Here is a 22,726-nt window from a genome sequence, read left to right on the forward strand (position 1 = left end):
AAAAAAGTCACCCTTTGGTGTCTGATATTTTCTGTCTGTAAGGGAATGCCTTGCAGTCAAATCACTCCTTGATTTTTTTTTTAAAATTACAGTGATCAAACTGTCTTTCATTATTTTCCAACCCCTAAATTAAATGTGTGTTCTGTGATATCTCCACTTTCCAACATAGTTTCTGTAACAGGAATACCTGTGGTCCTGTACCGATGCCAACAGCTGTACTGCTAATACAGAAGCGAATGGTCTATGTACTCCTCTGTTATTCCCACATTCATGATTGCATCAACCCTTTGTCTCTGTATTGGAATTTCACGTTTACCTGTTGACTTCAAAATTTACAACATCATGGAAAAAACCCTTGACAAGGAAAAACCCACCAACAAACAAAATAAAATCCCAAAGCAACTCAGTTCTGGGAAGGCTTTAAGTTGAAGGCCAAGTCATTAAAAAAATACCAAATACTTCCGATGAGTTGTTTGTCCAGTGTGAGAGTAGGAAAAAAGTCCTCAATGATGGGAAGCTATATGAATGCTTACCTAAAGAAACTGATGGAAGTAGTTACACTGGTATAGAGCACAGAGAACTCAAGTCTTTTACAGTGTTACTTCATAAAGCCAAAACCAGTTGCATAAAAGTTAAGAAAAAATTATGTTTGGATATAATCATCTTTCAAACTTGGGTTGTTTTTTTTTCTTTGCCTGCAAGAATAGTAGTCAAAGAGAATGTTGGAAGACAATAATAGAATAGTTCATTACTTTGATTACACTTTGATTACATTAAAGTCTGAAACACCATGAAATATTAGAGAGTATGTCCTGATTTCAGCTAGGATAGAGTTAATTTTCTTCCTAGTAGCTGTGGCAGTGCTGTGGTTTGGATGTAGGTTGTGAACAGTGCTGATAACACATCGATGTTTTTAGTTGTTGCTGAGCAGCGCTTCCCCTGATCAAGGACTTTTCAGGCTCTCATTCCCCTCAGTGTCATAAGAAGCTGGGAGGCAGGAGACACAGGACACCTGACCCAAACTAGCCAAAGGGGTATTCCATACCACAGCACATCATACCCAATGTATAAACCGGGGGGAAGTTACCTGGAAGCGGGGCCAATTGCTGCTTGGATTGGGCTGGGTGTTGGTCAGTGGGTGGTGAGCAATTGGATTGTGCAGCGCTTGTCTCTCTTGGGATTTATTTCTCTCTCCTATTTCCTTTTATTATTCTTCTTACTGTTGTTGTTATATTTTACTTCAGTTATTAAACAGTTCTTATCTCCACCCACAAGTTTTACCTTTTATTTTATTTCTCTCTCTGATTCTCCTCCCCATCCCACTGAGGTGGGAGGAGTGAGTGAGCAGCTGAATGGGGCTTACTTGCCAGCTAGGGTTAAACTACAACAGAGTACCAAGAACAAGAGGTATCAAAAATTTCTATTCTCAGTCAGCTAGCAACTTTAAAGTAATCATGGATCTCAGTGGATGGTTTAGTGCTGGAATATCCAAATACAAGTTGCATATTGCATAGTCTACCAGCAGCACACAGGATTTCAGGTTTTTGGCAGCACTGTTTCAACATAACAGTTTGGTCAGCTGCAAGCAAAGATCAAAGACTGTCTGCACTGCAAAAAAATTGGTTATGAATAAGCTTATCTAATAAGAGCCCCATTAGTCTAAAAGAAGTGTAGGCAACGAATTATTCTACTAACTTGACAGTAATAGAGTCATAGAATAATTTAGGTTGGAAGGATTTTCTAGAGTTCCCTTGGCCTAAGCAGGAGGAGAATTTTGCATAAAGCAATATTGTGACAAATTAGCAGGGCAGTAATTGCACTTCCAGTATAAACAAGTATCTACAAGGAATCTTCAGCTCAAAACATTTGTATTTTAACAATAGGACATGAAAACTGGACTCCATCCAGCATAGTTGTTATATATATCTTACAAAGAAATGCTTTAAGAAAGTACAGGGTACTGTGTGGAATTACAGCGAATGCTGAAATTTGCTGGAAAGCTCAACTGCTATTTACCTCAAAAAATCTATAGAAGTTGTTGTGGAAATGCCTTTAATGGCTAAAGTTATTTTTGAGTACTTGCCACAGGTGCTAGAACAATAAATGTAGTGAGTCAGTCTCACTACATTTAGTGACACTTTCAATTTAACTACAACAAAGTGGTTTTTGGATTGTTGGTTATATAGTACTAATGAAGCATTATTCATGCCAGAAGTTAATCAATAACATTGGAATTATTCAGATTAAGAAAATGTTAAGGATTCTGAAATAGGGTTATGAAATGTTTGTAGAAAATTCAGTTCTTATAATACCTTTTCTTTAGCAGTACATTAAAGATGTGTGAACAGAAGTTTCCTTGGTTCATGCTAAGTAAAGGGCAAGAAAAAACTGGTGGTGTGCCCATATTCATTACCAGCATATGTTTATGAAGTTCTTTTATTTTTAATATTTTTAGAATTTTTTTAATTAAGCTGTTTTGGTTACAAAAAATAAAAAATAAAAAATCTAAAATACAAGCCAAGCATAACTGTTAAAGTAAATTTAAAATGTAACTTTTGACATTATGTCTACAAATAATCTACTTTCCAGGTTCCACTAGCTCCTATACAGAAGTCCGGTATAAACCTTCATTTCTAAAGGATGATGAGCTCCGACAGTTAATCCTAAGGGTAAGCGGAAGGAATCATTCAGCTAAATGATGTCCTTATTAAAGCTTGCCATTGAGTTTTTAGTTGGAGACTGTTTTCCCATCCTTTTCTTCAGGCAAGTGCTTTGATGTACTTGTTAAGTTCATAAACTCTGCACACTTGACCGGTTTTTTCATAAAGGGGCAAAGAAGATGATTTGTGAGCATGGCAGACAGCAGCCCCTGAAGGGATAATAAATTTGTATACAGTCTGCATATTTAATACATACAGTTTTTTATGTTGCTGTTGAAGTCTGCATGCAAGTATAGAGAATGCTTTTAATTACACATAAATATAGTTGCAGTTGTTTGCTCTCCTTCATTTTAAATTTTTAAATCTTGAAAAATATGCAGAAATCACACTCCAAAGAAAATCTATCTTGGTTTTGCACTTCATCTTATACCAACATCCCTTTACTCTTTCTCATTTGCAGCTATTTTCTTTTTCCTTTTGCTCCAATAGCAGGCTTTGTCAAGATCTGTAAGATGTCTCCTAAGTTAAGCTGCTTTGCAGCTGGCCACCTCTTTTCCCAAGGCTGTGTTTAAGAAACTTCAGCTGTCTGTAGTTGAAGGTCTGATTTTGTCCTTGTAACCTTAGTTGCTCTTTAGTGTGATTTATAACTTAGTTAATTAAAACAGATTGAAAAGTATGTTTCCTTGTAGTCATCAATATTCACTGTATGTTTTAAATGTATATTTTAAACTATGGTATCTTTGTATTTTCAGGCAGCAGATGGATTCCTATTTGTGGTTGGATGCAACAGAGGAAAGATTCTGTTTGTCTCAGAATCAGTTTGCAAAATACTGAACTATGATCAGGTGGTTATAATTTAGCTTCTTGGTTTGCTTTTACCTTGCATTTTCTTAGACATTTTTAAACTTTTACATTTTATTGTATATTGCTATAAACAGTCCTTGTATATAATTCCTTGGAATTTCTTTAACTTCCTTCAGAGTAAGTGAATATACGAAACAAAATATTCGCAACTATATTCAGTATTCCTGACCTGAGTCATAGCAGCAGATGTCAATCGATCATCCTTATGAAAACTGCTAGTCTGAGAGGGAGGGATGAATTGAAGATGTCCTAATTTATATCTCCAAGAGATTTTCTTTTTAAATGGTGAAGTGATTTGGGGTTTTTTTAGGCCAAGGAAAATTGTGGTAGTGGAAGTTAATTAAAGCTTTCCTTGGTAATGCCTTTATGCTTAGATGCACTACATAACACCTCAACCACAATAACCATCCATGTGGATACTCTTAACTTGAAGGAAACCAAGATAGTGTGAGTTAGCTTAGCCTGTAAAATAAGAGAAATAGGAAAAATGTAAGTACCTTACAGTAGTTGACATTGAACACCATGGACAATAGCCACAAATAATCAAGGCATAGTAACTTGTTCATATGTTTATGACTTCTGTTCTGAAAACAAAGGCTAAAATTGTGCTTCCCTCTGACTACTTGTATAACTTTGAAACCATTTGTGCTATGTTCCATTTACTTCATAAGCAGAAGAGTAACCAATCTGGACTCTGTTGCATATGTTTTATAGATTTTTAAAAATGTTTTATTTAAAAAAACCCCAAATCCAAACCACTAAAACTGTATGTCTTTAAATTAAAATGAATCATCTTACAGGAACAAGCATAAAGCAGATACCATTTTATTTTTTATCAAACTTTTGCACTGAATTTACTGAAGGACTTAAAAGTACCTTTTGGAGTTTCTAACTTCAGACTTGCCTACTTCAAGACCCATAAGATCTTTGCTATTCCAGTCAAAGAGGTTCAGAGAACATAACTGACTTAATGCATGAATTCATTAACTTATTCGTGAATCACTGTAGGTAATGAATGTCACCCTTTTTGACAAGGCTACTATTAGCCTTTCTAGTGCACACAGAATCACAGAATTGTTAGGGTTGGAAGGGACCTCTTGGGGACCATCCAGTCCAACCCCTTGCCAAGGCAGGGCCACCCAGAGCAGGTTACACAGGAGCACGTCCAGGTGGATTTTGGTTATCTCCAACGAGGAAGACTCCATGAATACCCTGAGCAGCCTGGTCCAGTGCTCTGCCACCCCCAGTGTAAAGAAGTTCTTCCTCATGTTGAGGTGAAACTTCTTGTGTTTCAGTTTATGGTCATTGCCCCTCTCAGCATTTTCCCTTTGTATTAGGGTTAGATGGGGACTAGGCAAATGACAGAGGCTGTACATTTATCCTGCTTTCTTAGAAGCTTTTCATTAAACCCGTTTTTGACTCTGGCTTATTGGAAAAGTGCTCCCCTTTATGTATGCAGTGATTGCATAACAGGTAATGTGGGTCCAAAATTAGTTGCAATTCAAATCTAGCATATTGCTTGTTAACAGAAGTCATGTTAAGTGTGTAAATAAAACGTTTGATTTAACATTTGATTTTACAGAACTGTTTCTTAATGTTTCTCTAAAATCTGCTATTTTTCAAAGAGGAAGTAAAAAACTGTTTTTACTATGTTTTTTATAAAAATTACATATTAAAAATATTAATGGTAAATTAATTGACAATCAAAATATTGATGGGTAGAGTGACTGTGGTGTTTGACTTTTAATAGTGTAGGAAGTTGTTTTTCTGAGAAAAAAAGTATGTGTAGGGTCATGTTCTAAAATGATGTGGTTCTTACATCTTTTTTTTTGGGGGGGGTATTCGTTTTGTTTCGGTTTTTGTTTTGTTTTAAATAGGCCAGTTTAATTGGACAAAGTTTGTTTGATTACTTACATCCAAAAGATGTTGCAAAAGTTAAGGAGCAACTTTCTTCTTCAGATGTCTCTCCTAGGGAGAAGCTCGTAGATGGGAAAAGTAAGTCATATTTGAAAGCGCTCAGATTTTTTTTAAAGAGATGTTACTAAATCTGGTTATTACACAGGTTATATTCATGTGTTGTATGTGCATAGATGTACAAACTTGAGGTATAATTTCTATGAACCAAACATATTTGACTGCTTATCTGCTGCTTAGAATGCACTTACAGTTTAAAATCTAGCCCAGGAAAGAATTTATTTTAGATAATAAGAATTACTGAAACCTGCATTGTTAAGCATTTAGCAAGATGTGGTCTGATGTTCTTCCTACCAGGCATACTACTTTTTTTTCTTGTATTTGATAGGTCTTGTCAATACAAAAGACCTGATGTAGTCGAACATGGGATAAAATACTTCAATATCAAGAATCACTGTCTTCTCTGAAAATGCTAAGTGTCAATCCTAATTTAACCAAGTCTTACTTTGTTTACAGTTATTTCTAATATGGAAAGCATTATATATTGTGCAGCTAATGACTATATAATAGCTGGCTTTTATCAGCATCTTTGCAGTTCTTCCTTGTACCAAATAGAAGTTGAAAGTTTATAAAGCGTACTTATTAAAATAACATTCAAAATATCAAGAGGGCTTAAAAATAGTATGATAGTTCTTTCTAGTTTTTGAATCTGTGTGACAGTCACATTTTCTGTGCCCTATTTAAGTTAGACTTTTTTCATTTTTAATTGTAAGGACAAATTTAGACAGCTAAACAGTAAGGAGAATGTAATGGAAGCTAAAATGAGAAAAAGGCATTGTATTCTGAAGTTTTGTTGTTGGATTTTGCTTGTTTGGGGTTTTTTAACTATTTTACTAAACTTTTGTAAGCTGGCTTGCAAGTACACACAGATTTTCAAGCTGGACCAGCTCGTCTGAATTCTGGTGCTCGACGTTCCTTCTTCTGTCGGATAAAATGTAGTAGGACTACAGTCAAAGAAGAAAAGGAGTGCTTGCCCAACCCAAATAAGAAAGGTATTCAAACAGTGTAGATAAGGTGGGGGCTTTCTGTCTTGAAATGCGGTATGTTCAAGTTCTGAGTCACTAGTGTGACCCTTGTAGTTACCAGTAACTTAACAATGTAGCTGTAGAGAAGTGTAGAGACGTACTAGAGACGTTTTGAAAAACAGTCTAATTGTACTCTTTCTCCTCCCTATTTCCTCCTGGAAAAGAAGGAGGGAGAAAGCTGAGTTAGGAGTGTGTGGTTTGTTGTAGTCAAATTTTAGAAGTCTCAGGGAAATTTTTGAAAGCACTGGAGCAGATCAGAAGAAGGAAACTAAATAACGTGTGTCTTGAAGACAATTGTGTGAATCAGGCCTGCAGAATCTACTGTTTTAAAGGAAAAAAAGCAAGTAAACCAACTTTTTTTTCTGATTTACTTTGTGTTGTGTACTTAAAAGTGTGAATTTTCCTTTTTTTTTTTTTCTTTTACTATTGAAAGTTAATTTATCAATGTAATTCCATTATTTTTTCCAATAATTTTAATTTATTTCATATTTTGGTCTGCCTGTACAGTAGTAGATTCTTATCAAGTTTTCAGTGAATGAATCTTTTTAAAATGTAATTTCCAGCTTCTGTTTAATACCTTAGTATTGATTTTTGCAAAGGTGTGCTGAGATTGTTTGACCCTGAATAAATCCTCCTACTTCTGTTTTTCAGTGTCACCTGTTACTGTTGAGATATACTATACAATAGTAAATGTTAAAATAAGTCTGTAATTGTAAGTAAATAGAATTCAGTCTCCCTTGGTGTGCCAGCTAACTTGGTGTAAGATAAGAATTTAACTTTTACAAATGTTTTTTGGAAAAGCAGTATTCAGAGAAGGCACTTTGACAGTCTGAGAAATTGTGACAAAGTCATAGTGGATAATTCATTCTTTCGTTTTGCATAGTCGATAGGAAATCAAATCTATGTAAAGCATAATTTGTTCAGAATGGAGATACCAAGAACTCTTTGGCAATTTTTTGTAAAATAGTTCAAAAAAGATAATTCAGGACATATAATGTCATCTCTTGATGCCTTGACGCATATGGGGGTGTTTGCATGTTATATAGGCAGCAGAGAGTCTACCAGGCATAGGAATGAATGACAGTGTATGCTGTAATTTAAGACTTATAAAATACTTGTGTTCCCAGAAAATTGAGGAATTCAGAAGCTTGAGATAAATAGAAAACAAGCTCGGTTGTTTTGGGTTGTTCTCTTGACTTATTCTTTTAGCAGTTGCAGTATGTTAAGGTCATTGTGTTCACAAAAGGTAAATTGATTTGGAAGCTACAGAGGGCCTCACCAGTTTATTTTCATTTACAATACATATGCAACCATATAAAGTGATCTGTGGGTTACCAAACTGTTGGTTTATTTCTGTGAGACTGTGTTTGAACTGCCAACACCTGTAACTTACCTTCCAGAATCTTACATAGGGTTAGAAGTGCTCTCTCCAGGTAAGCCAAAATTAAGTAGTACAAAATTAATTAAAAAATACTCTGTAAAAATATCTATAGCTTTGTACAGTTGTTGTAGGTAAGCGTAAGATATAGTTGCTGTGGTCTCAAAGTGAACAGAGTAAAAGAAAGTAATTCAGTTTACTTTTTGAACCGTAACTGCTTCTTATTTCATTTCTTTTCATTAGATCACAGAAAATACTGTACCATTCATTGCACTGGGTATATGAAGAACTGGCCTCCTAATGAGGTGGGAGTAGAAGAGGAAAATGATGTGGAAAAGGACAGTAGTAACTTTAACTGTCTTGTTGCAATTGGGAGGTTACACCCTTATATTGTTCCACAAAAGAGTGGAGAGATAAAAGTCAAAGCAACAGAGTTTGTTACACGGTTTGCCATGGATGGAAAATTTGTTTATGTAGATCAGCGGTAAGCATTTTGTTCTTTAATGAAGAGAAACTGAAAATGGCACCACTAGTTAAACTTTCTCATGCTTTCTGTCAGAACTGCGATTCCTCAGGCAGGATAGCATTTTTAGGTGCAATTCATTCTGAATCTATGAGTAGTTGCACTTTGGTTTTTTGTCAAACAAAATGTACTGTATAAAAGTAAGTGTATTGTCCTGTAGGAGAAGGTGAGGTAGCAAGATTAAAATATGTCATAAAATGCATTCATTTATTCATAAAGAAAAATCTCAAGTTAGAGCTTCATAGCCATGTATATGACTTAAGCAGTAAACACAACCAAAAATTATACTTCTTTAAATCTTACTATGTGGAACAAATACGTTCTATCTAAATGAGGTACCAAATTGTTTCATAGAAGTGAAAATGAAGTTTCTATTTCCTGAACTTCCTATAACAAACTCTTATTTGATGTAGAGACTGAGTCGTTATTGTCACTGGAAGCTTTTTATTGCTTTCAATCATCTGGTCTTTCAACTAAAAGTGACAGTTTAGACCTCTTCCTTAAAGTGGCAGAGCAAAATTCAACTACTGGGGTTTTTTTAGCAACTCCTTATATGACCAGTACCCTGATTGTCTAATGGGAAGACCTAATGATCAGAAGTATTTTGTGTGTAATTGTGGTTTGCATGTTTAAACACTGTTATTTTGTCTTTAAATTGCCATTCAATGCAAATGGATAATTTGCAGTGAATAATATTTCTTGTTGTTTTAGAGCTATACTAATGCTATATCTTTTTCCCAAACATGAACACAAGCATTTATTTCTTTAATATTACTTTTCTGCTTTATCTAATACTGAAGAAAACATCTTTGCAGTTGTTTGAATCCGCTGTAGTTCATGTTTTTATTTCTAACAGTGCAACAGCAATTTTAGGGTATCTGCCACAAGAGCTTCTAGGAACTTCTTGTTACGAGTACTGCCATCAAGATGATCACAATCATCTAGCTGAAAAACATAAAGAAGGTACAAAATAATTGGTCCTCCCAGGCTACTTACAACTACATTTAGCTGCTGTGTGAAAACACTACAAATCAAAATATCAGAAGCTGAGAATTAAGAAAACTGAACAGTCTTAGCATTGTCCTTTTCTACATCTGTGTTAAGACATGCCTGCATAAAGCTTGAAATAAAAGCAGGGAGAAACTTCTGTTGCCTTGGATCTTGGTGCGGTGCTTTAATTGCAAGGGAATAATGTCAATGCTGCTTTCAACCCTCTGCTTCAGTTCTTTATAAGAATCAGGAAGGAATCCTGAAAAGCAAGTGTGCTAATCATATGATTAAAGACACTGATTATGAAAGTTCACGAAGTCAGGAGGCTTCCTACTAGTGGTTTGCAGAAATCTACTACTTGGGCTTTAATTTGAGATTAATAACATTGCTGAAACTATAGTTTGGTTTTAGGAGGGGTCTTGTCCTGTCAGTGGTTTTGGCATTTGATTTGGATTACTGGCTATCAAAACCATTTTGGTTTTGTGATGCTGTAAGACAGATTTTTATTGTTATTAAACTTTATCTTTCCAAGAATAAATATGGTGACTACAACTTTCCTTTCTTATCTAGTGTTGCAGAATAAAGAAAAAGTATTTACAAATTCCTACAAATTTAGAGCAAAAGATGGGACTTTCGTTACTTTAAAGAGTCAGTGGTTTAGTTTCATGAATCCGTGGACCAAAGAACTGGAATACATTGTGTCAAACAACACTGTGGTATTGTAAGTAATTCATATGACTCGCCATGTTATCTTTTTTTATCTTTTTGTCTTAATTACAGTTAGCATTAAAAGGAAGCAACCTGCTAAGCAGAACAAGACTAGAAAATATCAGCACTGCGCAAAAAGTGGTTGAGTAACCTGGAAGAATACTTTTTTTTTGCCTCTACCAGTTATTTTTATTTCAGACTTAAGTCATGGATTTGGCTCTGAAAACTCTATTTCCCAGTGGAAAAAAAAAAAAGAAGAGGTGAACAATGTTCTTTAAAGACAGAAATTAAGGATCTTTTAAGAAAAGTAGATATGATTAAATGGAAATGTGAAGTTAGTTCTGCTTTTCCCTCTGAGCTTTACAAGACTGCATGTTCAGTTGACCTAATTTTAAATGCTACCCTGCCTACTGCATGTGAGAATGTGGAGAAGCATAACTGATAGATTGTAGAAATGCAAGGCAGGACAAAACGATCATCTCCAAGCTGAGTGCTTGTATTTAATTCTTGTTTTTAATTCTTCTTTTTCATTTTCTGTGCCTTGCAATGGAGCAATAATTTGGATTGAGTTTTCCAATGATACTGAGGATCTTTGCCAATGACTGGGTTTTTGAGAGGGGGACAAAGTTGTCAAAGGGGCCTTTTACCCATCCTGTAGCTGGTTCATATCTTAAGTCAACATACCTGTTTTGGACACGACCCTTTTCTTCAAGAAGACAGAGAAGAGCAGTTAAGTCAGTCTGTGCTGTCCAACAGCCGAAGGCCACTTTTGCCTGCCCTTGCCTGCCCTCCCCAGCATCCGCAGCTGTCTGGAGGAGGGGAGGTAGGCAGCAGCTGCTGGTGGAAGGCCTGACCTTGTAGCAGTTTTTTCTGGTTAGCTGGTCTCCCTTCTAGTAGTAAAAATGGTGGCCTTGTTCTCTTGTCATGGAACACAGACAGCTATATTGGCCTTTCCTTTTTTGAAGAACAAGTGGAAATAGTATTTCACCCAGTGCTTCAGAAACAGTACACAGGATTGAACATAGAAACGTGTGAGGAGTATCTCTGGGTTTTTACTAGTTTGAGGATGTTAGTTTTTACTCTGTGTAAAATATAGTTGAACTCAAATATAAATATGCTGAGGTTTGCCTGTGAAAAACTTGCTGATTTGGGGATTTTAAAATACTTTTATTTATTTAAATCTTAGAGGTCATAGTGAGTCAGCTGAAGATGAGATCCTCTACAGTTCCCAGCCTGCAGAAGGCAAGTGTTGCTTCTTACAGTACCGTAGGTGCATGGAATTTTTTTTATTTTAGGTTGTGTGCAAGGAAGTACTAATTGTTTTTAAAGCTAGTTCTGGTGAAAATGTCTAGTTACTCACAGCATCCTAATTCGTATCATTCATGTAACTGATCAGAAAAGCTTATAGCACATCTTTTCCTTCTAGCAGCTTCTACCATAGCTACTATAATACCAGTATATTCTAGGATAGGATATTATACCTCTGTCACAGCCTCTTTTCACATTTTGCCTGGTTTTCTGATGAAATGCAATGGTACTACCTGAGTTTACCTAATAGAATGCTGATACTGATACATATTTTGTTAATATTTTTCTGCTACACATAGACTCTGATTTCTACATGTTTTTCATCATCTTGCTATAAGGTTTTTTATTTTTGCTTTTGAAATTGTTCTTTTTAATAACTGCTTTCGGTTTGTGAAAAATTCAAGGGTTTTGTTTTTGTCGTATGTTTTGCATTGTCTGTGAGAGACTGGAGGTGGAAATGATTAAAGCTAATTTCACTACTGGAGATTGACAATTTTCACAAATACATTATTCACTTCATATTGCAAATGAGACAACTCCCTCCCCCATGAGTCAGTGTTTTAAGGAATTTAATTTCTGAAAATAAGAGATATAAAACAAAAACTGCTTTAAAATGGATCCTGGCATGATTGTCCTTGCTGTGTAACGAAACTGCTACAGACTTAAGGTTTTCTTTTGTTTTGTTTTAACTGTAGATGCTGTAAAACAGTCTTTAGTAAGTGTACCTGGAATGTCCTCTGGAACAGTTCTTGGTGCTGGAAGTATAGGAACTGAAATTGCAAATGAAATATTAGAATTGCAAAGGTAATAAATGCTTAACATCATACATTAGGCTTTTAAGTAAAGAGAGAGAAGAGGTATATGGGAGTATGTGAGGGTTGTTCAAGTTTCATTTTTATGTGTAAATATTCTTAGGTTGAACAGTGGCTTTATGAGCTACTGATTGATTATAATCTAACGTTAGTCTCATACATGGAAGAAAACATCACTGGTGTCGATAGATAGTTTTGTTCTGGGCATGCAGTTTCCTTTGTTAATGGAAGTATTATTTAATTGTGACTTCAAAAGTGTTTCTGTGATGCAGCTGCTTCCCATGATGTTGAAATGGGTAGATAAATCATTCGGGAATGGAAAATCGGTTGTCTGTGAGTAATGTTTATAATTTTTGATAGCACTGCTCTGCTAGGAGAACTTTCCTTGCAGCAGTCCCCAGTGGAGCATTTTCGTAGCCTGTATCGTCCCTTGCCTGATTATCCTAAATGCAGGTTAAAATGACAGCACAATTCCCTCCCATACCCAGCCATAGATTATAAAAACCTCACTGCATCATTCCAAGTGGGAACCTATACAAGATTCAAATTGTGAATTAAAGATTGGCCCTTTTAAAACTAACTAGTTTTAACAGGTACACAGATAGCCAAGAAATTTGAAGGGAAGAAACGTAATTTTAATGTGAAGATATCTTCCATATTTTTTTATGGTGGTATGTACCCAGAGTGATGCCTGACTTGCCGTATTACTCTATGTCAGTTTGCACTGTATCGTTGTTTTCTAAAAACACTTTTTAAGAAGTCACCGAGCCCCATAATTCCATGACTGAGATGCACATATACAGAGAAAGTCTGTTTTCAGTCACAACTCTTTCAGGAATTAAGGCTTCATCAGATCTAACTACTTTTGTTGAGGTCAGATTTAGGATAATGGTGCTATCATCTCATCAGCGCAGAAGTTGTTTAAGTGTTAGTTTTGGATAATGAAGCTGTCCCTCAGACTTTAGATCTTATAATTCCAGTTCCAGGTAAAGGAATGCCATGTCTGCAGAGCAGTGTGTTCCAAGGTCCCATGTAGTTCTTTCCACTGGCACTTTTGCAACTGGATCTGAAAGAGTAGTAATATTAAATCTCCTAGGAAGAAGTACACCAGTTTTGGCAACAATGGTAATGGTATAAGGAATAGGTCTATATCCTAGAATATCCTGAGTTGGAAAGGACCAATGAGGATCAAGTCCAGCTCTTGACACTACATGGGGTAACCTAAAAGTTAAACCATATATTTAAGAGTGAAGGCCAAACAGTTCTTGAATACCAATAGATGTGGGGTCATGACCATTTCCCTGGTTGTTCCAGTGCTTGACCGTCCTCTCAGTAAAGATGATCTTCTTAATATCTTCCCTGTTACAGCTTAAAGCAGTTCCCCATGTCCTACCACCAGACACCAGAGAAAAGACACCAGCACCTCCCTCTCTACTCTCCATTTTAAGGAAGTCATAGACAGCAGTGAGGTCACCACTCATTGTCCTCTGAGCCGAACAAACCTAGTATCTTCAGCTGTTCCTCAGAAATCATGCCCTCCAGTCTTTTCACCATGCTTGTTTCCCTCCTTTGGACACATTCTAATATTTTTATATCCTTACATTGTGGAGCCCAAATTGGCACACACTACTTGAGGTGAGGCTACAACAATGCTGAGCGTAGTGCAACAATCCCTTCTTTTGACTGGTTAGCTTAATGCACCTCAGGATACCATTGTTCCCTTTGGCTATCAGGGTGTATTTCTGACTCGTGCTGAGCTTACCATCAACCAAACCCTCCAGATCTCTTTCAGGAGGGTTGCACTCCATGCTCTTGTCCTCCAGCCTCTAGATAAATCAATATGCCATAGCATAGTCAGTTTCTGCTAGAGTTTCAGAAGCAGGCATAAGCTTGCCTAGGAGGTTGTTAAGGGAAACAGTGTGAAAAGCTTTACCAAAGTCAACATCAACACATCCAATGCCATCTTCTCATCCACTGTGCTGGTCACCTCCTTGTAGAAGGCTGTCAGGTTGGTTAAGTGTGATTTCCCCATTGTAAGTCCATGCTGAAGTCCAGGATTACACATCATCTTTTCACAATGTGGTTGACTTCTCAGCTGTCTCTTCATCAGAAGAAAGTATTTAATTTTCTGAAACAGTAAAAACCATGGTCAGAGCTGAAGAGTGTGATGAGTGACAGTGGTAGATGTTTCTTACTCTGTTTCCAGTATTTTGGAATTTTGTTCCAACTATGAAGTCACATCCTTTTACTAGAATAGTCAAAATGAACAGGGATACATTCATTTTCAATGAAAGGAGGAAAAGAATAAATATTTCATTTGTGATGAAAAAAATTGCTGCTTAACTACAACAAAAATTAAAGTCCACCACAAGGCATGTTGGCAGGTTGCTAGAATTCAACAAGAAGGGAGAAAAGCACTAGCAACAAAAAAAGGACTGATATCTTCCATCATCAACGAAGATGGGGTGTTACATTTTGGAAATATCATTGTTAATGTTATCTCATCAGTACCACCTAGACAGAAGGAGAGTCACTAATATAAAATTAATTTATTAATATCTTTCTGAAGACTGAAGAAGTTGGCAGAAGTTCTCATCCCTGACACTTAATATCCAGGCATGACCCAAGAGCTTAATTTGAGTCTTGTTCTAGATGCTTCAGTCACCTCAGTGTGATGTTCTTGATTGAGATCACCTGACTTATGCTGAAAATGCTTATCCATGCGAGCATATGTGTCACCAGCTTGAGGAAACCAGTTGAAGTAGATGAATACTAAATTTGCTGCATGATGAAAAAAAGAATGAACGCATTCCTGGGAAAATTTTCTTCAAAGCTACCTGTTGGAAGTTCTGGTGTTTGTGTTTTTAAGAACCACAAGCAGTGCTTTTTGTCTCCATACTGGTACAGAGGCAGCAGTTTCTCTATCTTCATAAGTGACAGAGGGAAATTTTGTGAGCTTTGTGTGAAGATCAAACCGACCCTTTACTCCTCTGCTGTTCTTTGGTAACAGTCACCTTATTTCTCAGCTAATAGTCTGAACATCACAAGATTTTGAGAGAAAAAATGTTTTGCTTACCAGTTTCATCAGCCACAGTAATCCAAGCAATTTTAGTCTTGTGCAGGTATGTTTGTTTCAGTGATCTTAGTTGTCCATGGACACTGGGAATTGAGACATAAACTTGTGCTGAAACTTAACAGCCCAAGAAGTTGCTATAGAATCATAAAATGATTTGGGTTGGAAGGGACCTGAAAGAGCATCTAGTTCCAACCCCCTGTCATGGATAGGGACACCTTCCACTAGACCAGGTTGCTCCAAGCCCCGTCTAGCCTGGCCTTGAAAACTTCCAAGGATGGAACATCCACAACAACTCTGGGCAACCCGTGCCAGTGTCTCACTGGATTAAGAACAAAGTCATGCGGAATAAGGTAAACTCTGTGTCCAAAGGAAGGGCAGTACTGAAAAGAAGCCAGCTAAGGAAGGGAGCGGTTATACTGTGTAACTGGGATGTCTGGCATCATATTCATCTTACAGGTTTGTATCTTGAGGGAAAATAAAATCAGAAGAAAATCACCAATACAATTGGCCTCATCAGTAAGAACTGACTGTTTCTGGAGATGTCTGGATGTAGTTGCTTGCACCCAGATGTAGTTCACTTTTTCCAGAGTTGTTGCTGAAAACAATGCTGTGTTTCTTTCCTGCCAAAGAGCAGAACTTCATGCTATTTCTTCATTTTTCATTTGTATGAAATGAAGTTATCATCTTGCACAAACTGAGGAAATCAGAATTAGACAAAAGAGTGATCAGCAGAGGCTAACACCAGCTGGTTTTCATCAAATATCTTTGTGACTACAAATCTAATCCAGTAGGATGAGCGCATTTATTACCTGAATCTGCTCTCTGCATTTTTAATGCCAATAAGACACAGATGGTTCTCAAGCTGTGCATTAGGCATCATCAAGTTTTTTTAAAAAACTCCAGGACTATGCCTACAGCTCTATTTACGGCCGTGTTTGAATTGAACTGGCATCTGATGAATGATCAGTTCAGTTACAGCAGTGCGGTTACAACAATCTCTTCAATCTGGAGTTTCGCTCCCAGCTTTTAGAGATGGCAGTACTGCTTACCAAATGGCACATGGGATATTGGAATGTAGGGAACTAACACATATTCACCACAAACAGCTCAAGATAGGCTGTTTATTCATCCATTTCTTTCCTCCAATCCCTTATCACATTTCAGATCTGATGAAGTGACAGAAACAGAGGCATCCAGAGTACCCCAGTCTTCTATAACCTTGTCCTTTGGGAGTTAGGAAGAGCAGGGGGAGATAGGAGCAAGCTGTTCAAAGGGCCCTGGTATGACACTTTCACTGTTAGTTTTGTATCTGGCACATTCAGTGAGGGAGGATGAACAGTATCTCAAAGAATTCTGGTAACAAAAAGGGGTCTTTAGTTGGAATTTTATGAAAATATGGAAAAACAGGCATAACAAAATAATAGTAGAGGGAACACTAGAAGGATGTGTTGTTTTCCCTCTATCATTTAGCAGAACCTCCTTACGTTGTCTGTATTCTAGATGTATTTGAACTGTACCTATTTGTCCCAGTGTGCATGATGATTCTGAAACCTGTTACTCTTTGGTCTGTCAGTGCTGGTGATTCAACAGAAAAAATAAAAGTGTGCTCAAGTAATTATGACCCATGGCCTTTATTGATCTCTTTGTGTTATCAAAACTCGGAGCAGGAGAATGTAGAATCTTCAGGAGGATTTAAGACAACATTGTCTCAGATTAGCTGGCTTCATCACTGGGGAGGTCTGGTGGGTTCTGCAACACTTAGGTTATTTTTAAGTTTATGAACAATATCACTTGGTAAATCAACTAAACATATACAATTCTAGGTTACGTTCTTCACCATCTGAGGAGTTAAGTCCATCACATCTCTTGAGAAAGTCACCTTCTCCAGCTTTAACTGTAAACTGCAGCAATGTGAGTATGTCACTGCCTGTAAAAATCGGAAAGTAAAAGGTTAATGTAAAATAGCTTACAGCCTGTGTTTGAATGAAATTACCCTGACTTATGTTTTTGTGAGAGGTTGCATAAGGTATTGCCAACTACCTGGCAGTTGTGAACATCTTCTGAGAGATGTGACAGCAGCAGAAATTCCAACCTCACTTACAGGAGCATCAGTTCAAGCCTTAAGGGGCTATTCCCAAGGCTGAGTACTGCAGTCTCCACTCAGTTTATTAGGATCTCTGCTGAAGCTCTACAAATGTGCTAAATATGAGTGTGATTCATGTGATGAGGACTGTTTTGGATTTGGAATCACATTAAAACTTTTGATGATAAACTGTCAGAGGGTAGAAGTGTTTTTACCTGTTGACAACCTAAATATAAATCAGTTCTTGTTTTCTCTCGCTTGTACTTTTAATGTTAATGTTCTTAGAGACCCTTTTAAAAAGTCTGTGCTGTATATTCCCAGTTCTTAAATGTTTCAAATTTTTACTTTGAAGATATTTCACTAGTTTTCTAAAAATTGATAGAATGTGCTGTTCTGCTAATCTAGTAGTGCTGGTAACATCACAAACTATAACTGTTATAAATATTGATCATACCTTTGGACTAATTAAGATATTTTTTACTTAACTATATTGTATGTTGTGTATTGTGTGCTGTATTAAAAGACATTCACTTCTCCGTCAGCATTTCTTTGAATGTAAATTTCTTCCCAGTTAAAGACAGTTTATCTTCCCATTGCAATTTTCATTTCCTAACAATTCTGTTCTGGACTAGGGATTGTTTTGGCTTCCTCCCTTTCTTATGATCAGCTTTCCCATGCCTTACTGCAGGTCTTTCTCCCTAAGAGTTGGTTGAATTCATATATACTGAACTCTGTAAGTCATGCAGCATCTCATCATAAGGATAACTTCATTGTATTAATAGAAGGTTTTTCTTTATTCTGTGCTTTGGTATCCCATTTGTTCCTAAAATGCTGTTGTAAGGCATTTCAACTTTATTAATTTCCTAATAGAATATACACAAGTCAGGCAGCTCAGGAAACCTCTCCTGCTAAATTGCATGTTTGAGTTACATGAAACAAATAAAAAAGTTTTTTAAAAAGGTATTTGTTTTCCCTGTATGTTTGGGTTAGAATGACTTCCATCTCTATTGTTGCTAGCCTCATTTTTCTGAAGAGCAAAGGTTTTTATCATGATGGCAGCAAAATAATAGAAAAGGTGAAAGTTTATAATTCATATAGTTTAATGCATTTAGAACATGGGAGGTATGAGGGTCTTTTTGTTATCTTTTAGCTAGAATGTGTCAATGTTAACAAACATCACTGGGAATTTGTAGTTTATGGTACTAGTCGTGGAATGTGTATACCAGTACAATTTGTTGTGCAGGATCTATTTGCTGAATATTGAATTAGACCCTCAGTAAAGGAGAAGCCATCACTGTAAAGTACCTTTGACAGATGTATAAGTAACACCTTTTATTTAAGCCAAGTTTAGTGCTATGTAAAAAGTATTTTTAAATGCAGTAGATCTGCTTATTTTTCATTTACCCTATCTAGTTCTTAATACTTTGACAGTGATTTAAATTTCTGAAATGTAATAACTGTGACTAAATTCAGGATTTAATTCTGCCTTTTTTACTACTTCTGTTCTTTCAGGTGCCAAATAAAGAGTTGATTCAGATACGTCCTTCAGAAACAGAAGTTACAGAGACTTCAGAACAAAACCAGGGTGCTAGTCCATATCCCAGTAATGAACCTCTCCTCAGTAAGATTTGTTTCTCTTGTGGGTATTTTGAGGGTTGCAAGGGATAAATGGTGTAATTGTTGAGCGCACCACTTTACAACCATTTATAAGTTGTAAAGAGGTTTGTCTGTGTCTGAAGATGAGGGGACTCTTAAAACAGATGTACTGTCATGGGAAGGCAAACAGCAAAGGTTTGATCAGCAATTGAATTTTGTGACAAAAATAACACTGTGTAACAGAAATTTACCATTGCGTTCTTGCATGCCACAGTTTTAATTAGGTCCTTGCTAGTTCTCTCTCCAGAAAAGAGAATTTCAGTGCAATGTGCAGGAACTGGTTGTAGTCTGTGAACTTGTAAATTTTTGTCCTTTAAGCACTTCCTCTCTTTCTTAACTGCAAGCTGTGAATAGTCAATACAAAGGGCTAGTCGAAATGTTTCAGAAAGAATTTGATTTTTCTTTATCCCTCAGTTCAAGTGTGCACTAGGGCAGCAGTTTGGATGTAGGATTCCCTGGCCTTGTAAGAGGAGAATTCTTTTGTATTGTTTTTAATATAAAAGGCAAAGTGCTATAAAAGTGATGTTTGTGCTTATGCTGTATTTCACCTCTTAGAAACTTCTCCATCTCCCTTTTTCATTTCTGTTACTAGAGCTTTATTTATTTATAACCTATAGCTTTCTTCCAGTTTAGCTATGAGCTCTTTATATAAAAAAAATCCCAAAGGAAAAAAAAGCTAATCCTCAAATAAGTGTTTGAAAAAGAAATCCAAACCAACAACAATTCTCCAAGATAGGCAAGGAAGTGTTTTTCATTGATACTTGAGCCAAAGCATTTTACCTTACTTTTCTTAAAGGCAAGGTTATAGCGTTGATTTCTAGAACTAACGCATAGTAACTCATATGGTTCAGGAGTTCATCCGGCATAGTACATTAGATGAGAATTCAGGCACACGACTGTATTTCCCGCTACAGTAACATAAAGTAGAACCCAGTTTTCTACTTCAGTGACATGAGCTTTACTGCATGGATACAAGTTTTATTAGCTAGCAGTGGGAGGTAGTCCAAGGGATTGGCAAGGCTTCAGTCATTATCTATGTCCTTGTAACTGTTTGTGGATAGCCATTATTTCTATTACTTGATTATTTTTTTCAGCATGTGTTTGCCTTGACTTCGAAGGAAGGTGCTATTTAAAAACAAGTATGTTTTGAAAGTTACTGTATTCTTCATGCTTTATACCGCTTACGTTAATGTTTTAATAATTTTATAGGTGGTAATTCTCAGCTAGACTTTGATGCAATATGTGAAAATGATGACACTGCTATGACAGCTCTTATGAATTACTTGGAGGCTGATGGAGGACTTGGTGATCCAGCGGAACTCAGTGATATACAATGGGCTCTCTAGTTTTGCTTTTTTGAAATAAGAAGGAATGTCAAATCCGGAATGCACAACAACCATACATCCTCAGTACTGTACTATAATTTTTTAATGTCTCATTTGAATTCATACTTACTGTCTATATATTTCTAAAGACCGAAGCCTTGTTCAGAGAGAGAGTTTCTTCTGATGCACCTATGGAAAAATGCAATATTTTTTTCATGATGGGGAAACCTTGAAATTTTAATATTGAACCATCTGTAACTGGAATGCTTAAAACACTATATTTTTGCTAAGAATCTGTAACCAAAAGGTACTGTACAGTGTACAGGAATACTTTTTCTTAGTTTTAATACTTAAACCTTTTATTTATTGTTTTTGTTTCAAATGCTAGAATATTGAATATCCATGTTACTTTCTGTAGAACCTACTGTACTTACACAGTTTAAGAATATTTGTAACTATTAAATGTCATTGAAATGATGAATTGCACACACTACACTTGTAAAATAAGGTATTGTAATTCTCAAATGAAGCAGTTTGTGATTCCTTGCCTGTCTCAGAAGTGCAATTTTTGTAGTCAAAAGTGAAAATAAAGCATACAGTTCTGGGAGGAAGGATTTGCATTGGATCACCATAACAATCAGAAGAGAATGTTTTGAGAAAAATGGTCATTTCCCCAGTACATGGTAAGGGTATAAGAAAGGAGTAACAAAATCTTAATTACTATTTTGTATTATTTGTAATATGTTATTAGAGGGGCAGTTTGTAGAACCTAATGAAAGTAATGCTGTAACTGTAATATAGCACTTTGGTCTCACCACAGGTTATTTACTAACTAGAGAAGTTTGGATTGTCTTGGTCCCAGAGTGAGGCTAGCACTCTCTGTTAGTACAAACATGTTCTATACTATCTTTTATAGTCTCTATGTTTTTGGAGAGATTAGGGTGATTTTCTATTGCTTGAGCTGTGACTTTTTAAAGTACTTGTGTGACATAGTGCTGTCTGTAAGTAAATGCCATATAGGATGACCTTCTTTTGGGGGACAGCTTTTGCAAGAACTGTAACCCAGTTACAGAATATTACTTAAGAACATGGCACTTAATAGGTTGCATTAGAACAATATAGCATTAATATATAAAGTGGATCTTTTATCTCTGGTATTAAAGGTTTAGATTATTTTTTGCATCGATTATATCCATAAAAGCATAGTTTTTTCTGCTTTGTTTTGGTTTTTAAATTCAGGTAATGAAAGGAAAGCATTTGAAGATACTCGATATGTGCATACTTAATACAGACATTTAACCACAGGTACTACCATAAGCATTATGGTATTCGTTTTAACACTAAAGATGAGGAGAGAGGCAGCCTGTTTGGGCTGTTTTTACGACGGCCGAGGTGTGTGAAGAAATCGATGTGGTAGCCGCTAGGTGTCAGGCTTCTACTGTTGGATAACGGCCCTTTCCTGAAGGAATACGTAATTTGATCATGCACTGACTTCTTCCTATGCTTTGGCAGAGCACCTTTGTATCTTATAGATATGAACTTCTTTGCAAATGATGAATTTCTTGGTGACATCTTGTCCAGATTTTCTAGAACGGACTGTTGGATTCATTTTTATTTTTCAGTCTATAGATTTTTTGCATTGAACTTGCATGTGATTTCCTACAGTCAAAAGGTTTTGGTTTTTTTACAGACATGGGGCCAAAATTATCTGTTCACTAGCTTTATTAGAGTAAACTTTGCTGTTTCTTCACAGACATGAATTTTGGGCTACATCATGGCGCAAAATGAAAAATAAGCTGGCACTTTGAAAGAATTGCTAGAATTCTGTTTGTATAAATGAACTCTGAGAATTTCCGTTTTTGCCACTGTAAAATGCATTTTCCTTTTTCTATTTAATTATAGAAATAAACTCTAAATAAACCAAGAAATACTGCAGCTGAGACAGATAAATGAGTAAATAAATAACTTGAAATTATACAGACTTTCCTCAACAGTTTCTTTTCGAAAATGGTGCACATGTTGTTATTGAAGGAGCATATTCACTCTTTGACAAGATTTATACAACTGTCTAGAGTCAAACCACTATTTTTTGATTCTTCTTGGATTTCTTTAAAAAATAAAACCAGAAATGCGACCTGGAGTCTTTTGCAGTGATCGGTATTGTGGCTCTCAATTAATTTATTAGCTTCTCCCTTTACTGTTTGTGAACTTTTGTGGCTTAAAGCAGTCTTACAGAAAAAGTGCGACTTGTAAGTAATGGTGAAGTTAACACACTGAATGCAGTTGAGACAGCAGGTGCTTATTGCTGTTTGTATAACAATACAATTCAATAATATATCCACAG

At 36.2% G+C, this 22,726-nt stretch overlaps 1 protein-coding gene across 1 annotated transcript in view; it reads left to right on the forward strand.

The window, feature by feature from the left end:
• The window catches only part of ARNTL2 (aryl hydrocarbon receptor nuclear translocator-like 2), a 28,323-nt gene extending 6,635 nt beyond the window's left edge, over positions 1–21,688 (forward strand). Inside the window, exons 5-16 of the mRNA XM_010019481.1 lie at positions 2,590–2,669; positions 3,413–3,505; positions 5,402–5,519; positions 6,347–6,490; positions 8,145–8,385; positions 9,281–9,387; positions 9,985–10,135; positions 11,309–11,364; positions 12,126–12,234; positions 17,142–17,229; positions 18,914–19,022; positions 20,267–21,688. Coding sequence (XP_010017783.1) covers positions 2,590–2,669; positions 3,413–3,505; positions 5,402–5,519; positions 6,347–6,490; positions 8,145–8,385; positions 9,281–9,387; positions 9,985–10,135; positions 11,309–11,364; positions 12,126–12,234; positions 17,142–17,229; positions 18,914–19,022; positions 20,267–20,403 — 1,433 coding nt within the window. The 3' untranslated portion in view covers positions 20,404–21,688. The remainder of the gene's footprint in view (positions 1–2,589; positions 2,670–3,412; positions 3,506–5,401; positions 5,520–6,346; positions 6,491–8,144; positions 8,386–9,280; positions 9,388–9,984; positions 10,136–11,308; positions 11,365–12,125; positions 12,235–17,141; positions 17,230–18,913; positions 19,023–20,266) is intronic.
• The last annotated feature ends 1,038 nt before the right edge of the window (positions 21,689–22,726 follow it).

The sequence above is a fragment of the Nestor notabilis genome, unplaced genomic scaffold (assembly GCF_000696875.1).
Source record: "Nestor notabilis isolate BGI_N333 unplaced genomic scaffold, ASM69687v1 scaffold10348, whole genome shotgun sequence".
Classification (NCBI taxonomy): domain Eukaryota; kingdom Metazoa; phylum Chordata; class Aves; order Psittaciformes; family Psittacidae; genus Nestor; species Nestor notabilis.